The sequence below is a fragment of the Ovis canadensis genome, chromosome 2 (genome assembly GCF_042477335.2).
Source record: "Ovis canadensis isolate MfBH-ARS-UI-01 breed Bighorn chromosome 2, ARS-UI_OviCan_v2, whole genome shotgun sequence".
Lineage (NCBI taxonomy): Eukaryota > Metazoa > Chordata > Mammalia > Artiodactyla > Bovidae > Ovis > Ovis canadensis.
In genome coordinates this window covers 2,651,696-2,665,578 of record NC_091246.1, presented here as the reverse complement: position 1 = coordinate 2,665,578, position 13,883 = coordinate 2,651,696, and the positions used below count along the sequence as shown (strand labels likewise).

Sequence of the window (13,883 nt, the reverse complement as noted above, 5' to 3'; positions counted from 1 at the left end):
TCCTGATGTTCAAGCTGGCTTTAGAAAAGGCAGAGGAACCAGGGATCAAATTGCCAACATCTGCTGGATCATTGAAAAAGCAAGAGAGTTCCAGAAAAACATCTATTTCTGCTTTATTGACTATGCCAAAGCCTTTGACTGTGTGGATTACGATAAACTGTGGAAAATTCTGAAAGAGATGGGAATACCAGACCACCTGACCTGCCTCTTGAGAAACCTGTATGCAGGTCAGGAAGCAACAGTTAGAACTGGACATGGAACAACAGACTGGTTCCAAATAGGAAAAGGAGTACATCAAGGCTGTATATTGTCACCCTGCTTATTTAACTTCTATGCAGAGTACATCATGAGAAATGCTGGACTGGAAGAAGCACAAGCTGGAATCAAGGTTGCCAGGAGCAATATCAAGAACCTCAGATATGCAGATGACACCACCCTGATGGCAGAAAGTGAAGAAGAACTAAAGAGCCTCTTGATGAAAGTCAAAGAGGAGAGTGAAAAAGTTGGCTTAAAGCTCAACATTCAGAAAACGAAGATCATGGCATCTGGTCCCATCACTTCATGGGAAATAGATGGGAAAACAGTGGAAGCAGTGGCTGAGTTTATTTTTTGGGGCTCCAAAATCACTGCAGATGGTGACTGCAGCCATGAAATTAAAAGACGCTTACTCCTTGGAAGGCAAGTTATGACCAACCTAGACAGCATATTCAAAAGCAGAGACATCACTTTGTCAACAAAGGTCCATCTAGTCAAGGCTATGGTTTTTCCTGTGGTCATGTATGGATGTGAGAGTTGGACTGTGAAGAAAGCTGAGCACCAAAGAATTGATACTTTTGAACTGTGGTGTTGGAGAAGACTCTTGAGAGTCCCTTGGACAGCAAGGAGATCCAACCAGTCCATCCTAAAGGAGATCAGTCCTGGGTGTTCATTGGAAGGACTGATGCTGAAGCTGAAACTCCAATATTTTGGCCACCTGATGTGAAGAGCCAACTCGCTGGAAAAGACCCTGAGGCTAGGAAAAATTGAAGACAAAAGGAGAAGGCTGCAGCAGAGGATGAGATAATTAGCATCACCAACTCAGTGGACATGAATTTCAGCAAATTCCAGGAGATAGTGAAGGACAGAGAAGCCTGGAGTGCTGCAGTTCATAGGGTCCCCAAGAGTTGGACACGACTTAGCAATTGAATAGCAACAACAAAAACAGTTCAGATTTATTAATTGAGACTGTCTTTCCCTCAAATCATCAGAATTTTGGAAGATATCGTGCCTCGCTGAATAAGTACTTAATCAGCACCTACAATACCAGGCACTAGGAATACTTCAAACTGCCTCTGTGGAACTTACATTCTGGTCACCAGACAGTAACTGAGATAAGGAGAATGTTAGGGATACATTTTTAGGAGAATAGGAAAAAGTAAAGTTGTGGAGAAGGATATGAGGTACTGGAGTGGGATGTAATTTTAGGTGGACGATTACTGGAGCCCTCACTGAGGAGGTGACTTTTGGTAAAGGCTTGAGGGAGAGGAGGGGGCCTGCCTCGCTGGCACCTGGGGGAGCGTGTTCCCCAGAAGAGAGCGAACAGGGCACGGTCAGTGCAAAGGCTCTGAGGTGGAAGCGTGGTCAGCATGTTCAGGAACAGTAAGAAGGCCAGTGGGGCTCTGGGCGGGGGTGACAGAGAGTAGCGGGGGACGTGGCCAGAGAGGCGAGGGGCTGCTGGGCCATGTAAGGTCTTGTAGATCATTGCGAGAAGTCTGGTTTTCACTCTGGGTAAGACGGGACACTTTTGAATGGTTCTGAGTGATGTGGCCAAACTTACGGTCTAACAGATTCCCTCTGGCTGCTGTGCTGAGTGCAGAGTGCAGAGTGAAGAGGAGACAGGGTTGAGGCTGAAAGACCAGAGGGGGCTAGGGTCATAACCCAGGTCAGAGCTGAGAATGGCTTGGACTGGGTGGTGTGCTGGTGCTAGGGTCATAACCCAAGTCAGAGCTGAGAATGGCCTGGGCTGGGTGGTGTGTTGGGGCTAGGGTCATAACCCACGTCAGAGCTGAGCATGGCCTGGACTGGGTGGTGTGTGGTGTTAGTGAGAAGCAGTCAAGCTCAGGGCTTCCCTGGCGGCTCTGAGGTAAAGAACCCCCCTGCCAATGCAGGAGACGCGGGTTCCATCCCTGATTCAGAAAGACCCGCTGGAGAAGGGCATGGCAGCCCACTCCAGTGTTCTTGCCTGGGAAATCCCATGGACAGAGGAGCCTGGTGGGCTGCAGTCCCCGGGCTCACAGAGAGTCTGACGGGAACTAGTGACTAACCAGATGATGGCAAGTCAGGTTCAAGACGTACTTTGGAGGTGCAGCCAAGAGTATTTGCTAGGTCAGCTGGGGCTTGCAGGTGAAAGATGACTAGGCATTTCGGCCTGAGCCGCTGGGTGGAGCGCCCATTAAAGTTGTTGGTCTTCGGTTCACCACTATGTGAAGATACAGGCCAAAACTTCCTACTCACCAGGTGCTAGCGCCTCCACCCTTCCACATGCTGTAGGAATAGTCAGCATTTCTGAAGGACATGATGCTCGCCATCCCTAAGAGGCATCAGGGAAAGAACAGAGTGCTTCAGTGACCCCCGTCTCTACTCAGCGCAGCATGAGCCCCCGGGAAAGGTAAGCTTCCTCTGGGGTTGGGCAGCGAACATATGCTCTGTGGCCAACACTGAACTTCTCGAAGGAAGTGCATGCATCGCTTGAACTGGGAATTATCAAGCAGAACATTCTGAGCTCATTCAAGGAGGAAGGAATGCTCTGCAGAGCTTGGAATGCAGGTGTCTTGTCTCTCAGCCAGGCGTTTCAGTAAGTTGAGCCAAAACGCTCCAGCAAACAGTATTTATTTGTGTAATAGAGCCCACGTCATGATTTTTTATTTTTATTTTTGGCGGAAATGTTTTTACAACTAAGGTTTTGTGCAATTCATAACCTAAATATTAGTTTAATCAAACTTTTAGCTTAAAAAACCCACAAGATTTTAATGTACAATATGTGAAACGGATTTTCTTTTACCTTCTTTTAATTTTGTCTTCAGGTTCTGTTTTTGAGTCAATGAGTTCGTAGAAAAGATGTCCCAATTATGTCCTGCTTCCAGGTAGTGATAAACATAGAATACTGGGACAGCGCTCATCAGTTCCGCCTCTGCATTCCCTTTGGGGAGGTGGGTAAGACTATCAATGCCTTCCTCACTCAGAACTGCAGACATGACCTCGCCTATAAGCAGGCCTGAAACAAACAAGCACACAAACAAAGGAATCAAAGTAGATACACTCAGCTTTTATCAGCTTCTGAGTCTATTTTCAGTGGTGATAACAGCAACCATCCTTATTCTTTCCTTTTTGAATTTCTTCTCAGAACTGGGGAGAGGGAAAAATATCTGATTAGAAAGTTGTATTTAAAGAAACACCAGGCCTAAACATACCACTGGAACGTGGACGTAAGGTGGTGTAATACAGTGGGCAGATTATAGCATACTGGAAAAGGCAAGTTAGTTGCCATTCAGCGTGATAGCTTTAGCTGTTGTAAACCCTAGGATTCGATCATTTCTCCAGTGCAAAGCCAAGAGTCTGAGCTGTGGACACTCCGTGAGGGCTCTGTCTGTATCTCATCGTGAGACCTGGGAAAACCACTCTCTTGTATATCCAACAACAGGGCGGGGCATGCTTAGAAAGGTCCTTTCCAGTACTAACATTCTGTGATTCCAAGCTTTCATCTGAAATAAAATGTAGTCAGGATGTTCTATTATTGTGATGATAAGTCCCTGAATTTTTAAAGGCTAGAGGCCAGGGATCAGTTCAGTTCAGTTCAGTCGCTCAGTCGTGTCCCACTCTTTGTGACTCCATGAATCGCAGCACGCCAGGCCTCCCTGTTCATCACCATCTCCCGGAGTTCACTCAGACTCACGTCCATCGAGTCCGTGATGCCATCCAGCCATCTCATCCTCTGTCGTCCCCTTCTCCTCTTGCCCCCAATCCCTCCCAGCATCAGAGTCTTTTCCAGTGAGTCAGCTCTTCGCATGAGATGGCCAAAGTACTGGAGCTTCAGCTTTAGCATCATTCCCTCCAAAGAAATCCCAGGGTTGATCTCCTTCAGAATGGACTGGTTGGATCTCCTTGCAGTCCAAGGGACTCTCAAGAGTCTTCTCCAACACCACAGTTCAAAAGCATCAGTTCTTCGGCGCTCAGCCTTCTTCACAGTCCAGCTCTCACATTCATACATGACCACAGGAAAAACCATAGCCTTGACTAGATGGACCTTAGTCTGCAAAGTAATGTCTCTGCTTTTGAATATGCTATCTAGGTTGGTCATCACTTTTCTTCCAAGGAGTAAGCGCCGTTTAATTTCATGGCTGCAGTCACCATCTGCAGTGATAAAGCCCACTAAAGACATCAGTTCTACCAATGGCCCCAGAGCTGCTTTCCTGGGGCCATTTGCAGGACACGCAACTATTTCTGGACTACGGCTGCCCGCTTAGATCATAGAAAGTCTTTAAATCCGGACACAGCTGCACTCTCATAAAGGCATGCAACTGTTTCTGGACTACGGCTGTCCACTTGGATCATAGAAAGTCTTTAAATCCGGACACAGCTACACTCTCATAAAGGCATGCAACTGTTTCTGGACTACGGCTGCCCACTTGGATCATAGAAAGTCTTTAAATCTGGACACAGCTGCACTCTCATTTTAGAGAAGTCTTCGGGCCAGTGACAGCCCCCACCCTCCGTCACGGGAGCATGAATCTCCATGTAATCAAGCCTGAAAATCTCCATTAAACCACGAGCTGAAAGAGTGGTTGAGGACGTGAAGGTGAGGGCAGGAGTGGGGCACTCCCAGAGTCCCCCATTGGACATACAACTGAGTAGAGAAGAGGAGAAATGGGAAAATCATGAGAATCCTTGACTTTAGTTTGAAACGCAGTGAAATAAGAAATAAAAATGGCTCTGGTTAATTTACCTTTTATACTCACAGTTCTTTTGACTTTTGTTTTGGGAACCATATTTAATGGTATCCTGTATGGGAACTCCTTTCGCCTACTAATGATGCCTGAAAAAAAAAAATAAGACTCTTTTATAATCATAGTATTAAAATTTAAAAGGGAAGTTAAAAATAATCAAAGATTTTGATCAAACCCTAGGCTTACGTAATCTCATTAAATAAAGCATTAAAGTTGACTTCAAACTTCCTGGTCATTACAGGATAGGAAATAAATAGGTTATGTAAATCTTATTCACCAGTAAGAGGGAGCATGCCATTTTGTCCAAAGAGAAAATTGTTCTCGGAACTGAAATCTAAAAATAACTAACATATAATCCTTAGTCAAGGAAATGTGAAGATTAACTCCATTGGGAAGCATGCCCTGAAATCCTTTCCACCTTTTCCTCTCCATCTAACTTAGACACTTTTTCTCTTTCTACAGTTTTCTTTTTTTAGTCGCTTCTGTCGTGTCTGACTCTTTGCTACCCTGTGGACTGTAGCCCTCCAGGCTCCTCTGTCTGTGAGATTTCCCAGGTAATACCTATGGCTGATTCATGCTGAGCTTTGACAGAAAACAACAAAATTCTGTAAAGCAATTATCCTTCAATTAAAAAAATAAATTAAAAAAAAAGGAAGAATACTGGAGTGGGTAGCCATTTCCTTCTCCAGGGGGTCTTCCCCAGCCTGGGATCAAATCCTAGTCTCCTGTGTGGCAGGCAGAGTCCCTACTGTCTGAGCCGCCCGGCAGCCCCCAAGTTTAAGCATGCCCGTGTCAGAGCAGTTTCTACTGCCATCAGCGGCTTGTCTCATTAAAATGATAGTGTTTATCATTCTTCGGATAGAGTACCAAGCACACTACTGAGCTCTTTGTATGCGTTATTGTAATGGATCCTCACAGCAACCCTGTGTACTGGGTCTATTCTTACTCTTTGAATTTTGTGGATGAGAAAATGAGGCTTAGAAAGCAAGTTGCTCAAGGTCACAGAGCCAGCACAGATGAAGCTGCGTCTGAACACAGGAGGTTTTAAGGCAGAGCCCTCAGTAGTCACCGCAAAGAGACTCCTCCCATCGTCCTGCTAAGAAAGCAGTCTGAGGGCAGGGACCATCATGAATGCTACAGTCCCAAGCACTTAGGCCCTGGCACAGGGCAGATGCTAAAGAAATACAGTGCCATTTTATAATTTAATAGCCAAACTACCTGGCAAAAGAGACAAGAACAGGAGTGTTCTTCAGGTAAGTTTTAACCTTTGATGAATGCCAAGGATATAATGTTAAGGTAAAACTGAGTGGAGGGCATTTGAGAGTATCTCATTGTGGTTGAAACAGCACTGAGTTCAGAAAGAGCTTATTCCAGAATGTGACCCAGGGCAAGACAGAGCCTTTCTATGCCTTGGTTTGCTCACCAGTTAAACAGAAGTAATAATATTTTCCTCAAAGGGTTTTTGTGAAGATAATAAGAACAAAGAGCCTGGCAAAGAGTTTGAGCTCCTTTTACAGTACTTTTGACAGTAGGTTGTTTTGAGATTATCTAAATTTTGATTCTCCATGATTTTTTTCCATTGATATCTGCCCTTGACTATTTCAATTCTCATTAGCAACTCTTCTACCAAATGGAAAAGGTACAGAAGAGAAAGCTAAATATTAGGGAAGTCAATTTTACTCCTGTTAGAGATCATGAAAACGATCCACCAAGGCCTCACATATAAAAGCAGATTCCAGAGAGATTAAAGCATGTAAAAGTTAAATCTGTAAAACCCAGGGGACAAAATATACAACAATGTTTTTGTGAACTAAGATATATACCTGTGAAGTGAAATTATAATGAATCTGACTATATCAGGATAAAGGATTCCTGTTCAAAACCCACTGAAGATCATTACTGCTCAAAGAAGCACACTGGAGACAAACACCAGCAAGAAACAGGAAAACCCAAGTGGAAAATAGAGAAAATGCAGAAGACAGGAATAGGCAATTCACAGATGGGAAGCCCAAACGGCCAGCAAGCATTTGAATAGATGTTTAGATATCATTGTATTCAGAAGAGTTACAGATAAAACAATGATGAGATACTGCTTTACGCCCCTCAAAACTGGCACATTTTAGAGGTGAGTGGGTGTGGAATGAGAAGAATCCTACGGCAGTGCTGGTGGAGGTGTAAAAAGTAGAGCCATTCTGAGGAGCAGCGTGTCAGAAGTAAATGATATTCAACATGCATATGCCCTTTGACCCAGCAGCTCAACGCTGAGAAACAGACCAGATAGATGCCCACACAGATGTGTAAAGGGAGGTGAAAATGGATGTTCACTGCAGCACTGTCGATGGTGGTGGGGAATCTGTCAGTAGGAAGTGGGTAAGCGAAATGGTGGTGGAATCAGAGCCAAGCAGAACCCTGCAGCCCCCCACCCCCCAACTAAGTACAAAAAGTCGCTGATGATTAAGGCAATGGTCACAGACTAAGTGTCTGGTGCACGTTCCTAAACTGTTTTGCAGATGCTGTAACCAGGACCAGGGGGAAATACTGTGATGGCCAGGCTGTAGCCGTGACCTAAGCAGCTCCATCTTGAGCAGTCTTGAATGTCTGGCACAATTCCAAGATCTGGCTTCAAGAGAGTGGGATTCACATTATTGCTCATAATAAACTATATCTTGTGGGCATCGAGATAACTGTAGCTTGCTCTGCCTGCATATGTAAGCAGGCAACTAAGACTGTCATCAGAGATGCTACAGACTCGTGTTGACAGATTTCACACTGAGAATACGGTCAGAGTGTCAGCATGGAGAAATTACAGAAGATGGCCGGTCACCCCTGATCCCATAGAAATGGAATGATATTTGACAATAGGGAATTGATAGCAGCTCTTATGCCCTTTTCCTGTTTGCCCATTTCTGTCCCCCTCTAACTTTAAAGGAACCTATCAACAATTATAGGAATGAGATCACTAGGCTGCTTAACCTAACTCCTAAATTGTGCTCTCCTAAATGAACACCATGCCTTGCCTAACCTGTTGATTCTTGCCTAACCTGTGGATAAAAAGAAGCAAGAATGAAGAATTAAGCAGTTTAGAGAATGACCACTCCACAGGGAACTCCCACTCAATATTCTGCTGCTGCTGCTGCTGCTGCTGCTGCTGCTGCTGCTGCTGCTGCTGCTGCGTCGCTTCAGTCGTGTCCGACTCTGTGCAACCCCATAGATGGCAGCCCACCAGGCTCCCCCGTCCCTGGGATTTTCCAGGCAAGAACACTGGAGTGGGTTGCCATTTCCTTCTCCAATGCATGAAAGTGAAAAGTCAAAGTGAAGTCACTGAGTTGTGTCCAACTCTCAGCAACCCCATGGACTGCAGCCCACTAGGCTCCTCCGTCCATGGGATTTTCCAGGCAAGAGTACTCAATATTCTGTAATAACCTAAATGGGAAAATAATTTGGAAAGGATACATATATACGTGTCACTGAATCCCTTTGCTGTACACTTGAAACTGACACATTGTTAATCAATTATACTCCAATATGAAACAAAATTTTTTTTTAAAAAAAGAATGACTAGCTCTCTACATCTAATAGCCGCTTTAGAAATCCCGTAGGCAAATGATGTGGGCAAGATAACATCTTAAGAGTCAGCCAGTCTGCACACAGGGGAGAATGATGCAGAACTCAACCTCCTGCCTCCATGATTCACTGACACGCTGCCCCCTTCTCCTTTAAAAACTGCCATTGTTTAGTAGGTAAGTTGTGTCTGACTCTGACTCTTTTGAGACTCTGTGGACTGTAGCCCACCAGGCTCCTCTGTCCATGAGATTTTCCAGGAAAGAACACTGGAGTGGGTTGCCATTTCCTTCTCTGCGGAATCTTCCCATCCCAGGGATCGACCCTGCATCTCCTGCGTTGCAGGCAGATTCTTCACCACGGAGCCATCTATGAAGCCCAAAAAACTGTCGTAGCTGAGCAGAATCTTTGGAGTTGGTCTTCAGACATCAGTATACTTTCCTGCCAGATTGCCAGCTTTTCTGATTAAACATCTTTCCTTTCTGTTGACATTTGCCTCTCAAAATATTGCCTTTTGAGCAGCAAGCAGATGAACTTGAGTTTGGTAACAGAATATACTCTGAAATACTGTGTAAGAAGCAGTGAGTCAAATGTGTGCATAGCAATAGAAACACTAGTTTAAAACAAAGTACTGAGTTTAAAAACTTAACTAGAACAGGATCTATAGCACACCACCTTTCATATGTTGGGAAAAACCACACGCACACAAGATAACCTTACTTCCCTACTCAAAGACAGATACCAAGCATATCAGAGTGGGGGCATTTGAAGAGAGGGAAGCGGTTGCAGGGGTCAGGAATGAGGAAATAAGACATGGGGGGCCCTGTCCAGACTGATGGTAACAGTGTGCTGGGAACTGAGGGGCTGAAGAGCCAGACTCTTTGCATCCAAGATAAGAGCTGGGGAGAGAGCTTGTCAGGCAGAGGAAGCAGGAACCAAAGGCTACGCTAGTCTTGTGGTTTGAGCTTCTGTGCTTAGTCTCTGTTTAAGCTGATGTCACATGATTTTAATTACTACGACTTTGCAATTTGTTTTGATGCCTCATCCTCTCTCATTGGTGTTTTCCTCAGATTTCCTCTACCATTATTGTCTGTTTACTTTTCCAAAATTTTTTTAGCCTTTTTTTTTTTTTTAAACAAAAGCCTCTGTAAAGTATCACGCGTGCACGTGCGCTCAGCCGCCTTAGTCGGGTCAAGTCTCGTTGCGTCTGCGCAGCCCTGGGGACCGTAGCCCACCAGGCTTCTCTGTCCCTGGGAGGCTCCAGGCAAGAATACTGGAGTGGGCTGCCGTGCTCGCTTCCAGGCTCAACCTAGGGAAGGAACCCACGTCTCCTGCACCGGCTGTATTGCTCGTGAATTCTTTACAGCTGAGCCACCCGGGAAGCCCATAGAGTCTCATTCTTTATACCAACTCCAATATATACAGATTAGAAGTGTTTAATACAATCTTTGAAATAAACTGGAAAGAACTGATACTCATCTTTACCCTTTTTAGCACTCTGGAAAGTAACAAAGGTGCCTGAATCCAAGTTGTCTAAAATAACGAGCGAAAAAAGTCACATGACGAGATTGGAAAGAGGCATGGATTCTTTTTTTTAACCAAGATTTTTGATGGAGAGATCTACTCCCAGATAAAAGATCACTGCCATCTTGTGGCCCTCAGGTTCACACCTAGGATGGGTGAGGCAGGGCTGCTTTGGAAAGCTGTTTGCAGCGACGTGAGAACGGCAGGCTTGAGGGTGAAGAGGAAACGAAGGCAACGGAAGCAGTGGCTCTGAGGTGTGACGTGACCGCATGAGGCCAGAACCTCAGGACGCTCAGGGCACGGCCCTAAGGCAGCAGGTCCCTGGCGATCTGGCCTCAGAGAACTCCTCTAACCTTCCGTTCTCCCAGAGGAGGCTGGTGTGGAGAGAAATCCGCTCCCAACCCCCCCTACCCCCCCAGCAACTCTCCCCACAGATCCTTCACAGGGTGGAAGGAAATTTGTGTGGAGATAAAATTAGAGAAAAGTTTGCATGAAGTCAACCTTATTCAATTTGGGCTGATTTGAAATGTAAATATTAATTCTTCGCTTTGCCAGAGGAAGTATCACTCTAAGTATAGTGGTCTTGATTTATTTTAAAAAAACAAACTCCCCCCGCCCACCCCCCATTACTGTATCTCTGAAAGAAAAGAAAAATGATACAATGCAATAATAGGCAAATTTTAACTATTTGTTAAGAACTACAGCAGTCTGTCTTTTTTGGTGAAAAGAACTGTTAACTGAGAACACTCTAAATTTCATAAATACCTGTGTATTTAGGCTTTGATTAAGTGCTCAAATGCTTGCACAATTCTAACTTTCATTTAGAATATCTTAGTTGGAGGGGAAGCAAGGAAGCAGGAACAATGGGGAATGGCTTTCTTAAGTAATCAGCATTACTGTGTTTTGAAATAAGCGCGTTAAATTTAAGAACGTAAATGCCTTTTTCTTAGGTGTTCACTGGATTGATGGTTCTATAAGAAAGTATCATAGTGAAGGATAAGACGACTGATATATAAGGGGAGCGAGGCTACTGGCACTATTTCGATGTTTTGCGTTTGAAACTTACAGGGTTATCTGGGGAATTCCCGGGGTTGGTACTCTCACTGCCTGGGTTTGATCCCTAGTTGGGGAAGTACGATTTCCAAACCCAGCCGATGTGGCCAAAAGCAAAACAAAAGCGCAGCTACTGGGGTTTTCTTTGCTCTAAGCCCATCGAGATGGGAACCTACGCTGCCAAAAGTGACAGTGAACAAGGAAGCGGGTGTTTCTGATTCTACACAATTAACATTTTTAAAAATAATGTTTCAGGTTGCACATCTCTCTTGAGCAAAAGACAGCATATAAAATACAAAATCATTTTGCCTACCATAGATACCCTGTGGATCCAGAGTAACACCAGCGTAGCTTTCCCTTTTGACACCTTCTGGCTAAAATAAAGGCAAAAAACATCCAGTTAAGAACATAGCTAAATTTATATGACTTGAATGCTTGGGTCAATGTGACTACTTTTCCAATTAAATTTTTTTTAAATTGATTGATTTTTGGACAAGGCAAAATACGTTTTAATACTTATATCCATACATCCAGGAACAAAATTTTCTGGCTATGTGCATGATAAGCAGAGCAAACACTGAGATAGAAGGGATGCTAGGTGTCAGGTAACTGATCTGAGTGCTCTGTATGTATTAGCTCATCCAACCTCAAAAATACTCCACGAAGTAAGTGCTATTATTACTCCCACATGACATATGAGGAAATCGACAACCAGAGAGGTCAAGAAACTTATCCGATGTCACACTGCTAGGAGGTAGTGGAGCCTGGATTCGAGCTCAGGCAGCGTGGCTCCAGAATCTGTGCGTGGAACACCACGCAAAGATGCACAGAACACAGAACATGCCTTGCACACAATAAGCCGATGTATGCTCACTGAAGTCAGTTTCACGGCTGAAAACAGAACTCAGGGAATGAAGACCTAGGAAGGCCCAGTTGTGTCCTGAAGATTTTCGTCAAGAATAACAGGAGAACATGTGAATTGATAGCTTTTAAGGAATGATAGCATTTAAGAAATGACAGTTTTTTTCCCCTTTTTAACCTGTTTACTCATTTACAAAATGGAAACTTTTCTTGACTATAAATTTTAAACTATAAGTTCGTAAGTCCTGTCTTAGTTATTGCTGTAGCTCCAGTACTTAGCATAATGTCTGGCACAGATTTCAAAACATTTTCCAAAAGCGTTGGGGGAAAAAATACTTCAAAAAATGAAATACCAAAATGTTAAAATTAGATATTTCTGGTTGTAGGGGTTATTGGTGATTTTAATTTTCTTCTCTGTAGTTTTTTGGTATTTCATACGTTCTACAGTGAGCAAGTATCATTGTTTTATTTAAATTTTAAAAACATAATTTCAGACTTAAAAGTTATGAGCAGTCCAAAAATATCTGAGATAGCCTCCACCCGGATTCCCCGACATGTTAACATTTTATTATGTTTGTTATCACTTTCTCTTTCTGTCTCTCTTTCTGAATCATTTAAACATGAGTTGCTGATAACTTCTTTTTCCAGAAAGAAAAAAGTATTTATGAAAGAATTTTTAAAAAGAATCTTTTTCTTACCACCACTCGTAGTGTTTTTACTAAGATTTCATTTCCAACCGAAGTCTCCAGTGAGAAGCTGAGGTTGTGGAGGCCGATCTCCAGAGGAAGCACGGTGAAGGTAACCAGGTGGCTGGAGGAGCCCTCGATTTTCTGGGGCACACACTTGGAGAATCTTCTCCCCTGAGAGTCAGTGCCTGGGCTTCCCGATGAACAGATCCCCTCCACAGGATGCATTTTAACACAGAACTGAAATATCACCAGTGAACAATGACTTCAAAACACTTTATAATAGGGAAAGCACGCCCTGACTATGTTCGTCTGGACACAAATTCTCCCCGGTGCCTGTCAAATAATCCCTCATATTCTAAGGTGGTAGAGAAAGTTCATTATACAGATTTTCTAAAACACACATACCAGTTGCTACTTGGTGGATTACAGTCCATAGGATTACAAAAAGTCAGACATGACTGAGCAAACACACATTCAGCAATGTGCCACGATGTCCACAAAGCTCAGCACTGGCTCAGAAACGTCTAATCTTCCTTAGACTGTTACCTACTAAATCGAGTATGACGCTACTGGAGTTCTCTGTCCATGTTGCCACGATAGCGTTTGTTACACCATCTCTTTACATGTTTATGAGACAGTGGGAACCCAGGCTCAGGTAGGCCGTGTGCCTTATTCATCTTTGTATCTTACAGCTCAGCCTTTTGTGTTCAATAAGTGGTTTTATGAAAGACTGGAACTCCATCTCCTGGCATTCAAGGCCCTGACTAATATGTCCCCACTAGCTTTTCCAATCTTGCTTTTCATTAACTTCCCATTTGTATCCCATTATACAGCCAGACTGTGGCTCCAGGAAGATCTAAGTTCAAATCTTGGCTCTGCCACTTTCTGTGTGCCCAGAGCACATGGCCCTCCACTGCAGCTTTGTGATGGGGAGAATAATGACACCTACTGACTTCTGGCTCAAATAGTGAGCATTTTCCATCTCCGCTCCAAAATCTAATGACTTACTTTGCAGACTAAGGTCCGTCTAGTCAAGGCTATGGTTTTTCCTGTGGTCATGTATGGATGTGAGAGTTGGACTGTGAAGAAGGCTGAGCACCGAAGAATTGATGCTTTTGAACTGTAGTGTTGGAGAAGACTCTTGAGGGTCCCTTGGACTGCAAGGAGATCCAACCAGTCCATTCTGAAGGAGATCAACCCTGGGATTTCTTTG

The 13,883-nt window shown here is 44.0% G+C and overlaps 1 protein-coding gene across 2 annotated transcripts in view; it reads right to left on the bottom strand.

The window, feature by feature from the left end:
* Window positions 1-13,883, bottom strand: part of C5 (complement C5) — a 91,850-nt gene that overhangs the window by 31,337 nt on the left and 46,630 nt on the right. For both annotated transcript variants that reach the window (XM_069575264.1, XM_069575263.1), the window contains 5 exons: window positions 12,680-12,907; window positions 11,434-11,494; window positions 4,982-5,071; window positions 3,041-3,253; window positions 2,494-2,569 (listed from right to left, as the gene is read on the bottom strand). In XM_069575264.1, coding sequence (XP_069431365.1) covers window positions 2,494-2,569; window positions 3,041-3,253; window positions 4,982-5,071; window positions 11,434-11,494; window positions 12,680-12,907 — 668 coding nt within the window. The remainder of the gene's footprint in view (window positions 1-2,493; window positions 2,570-3,040; window positions 3,254-4,981; window positions 5,072-11,433; window positions 11,495-12,679; window positions 12,908-13,883) is intronic.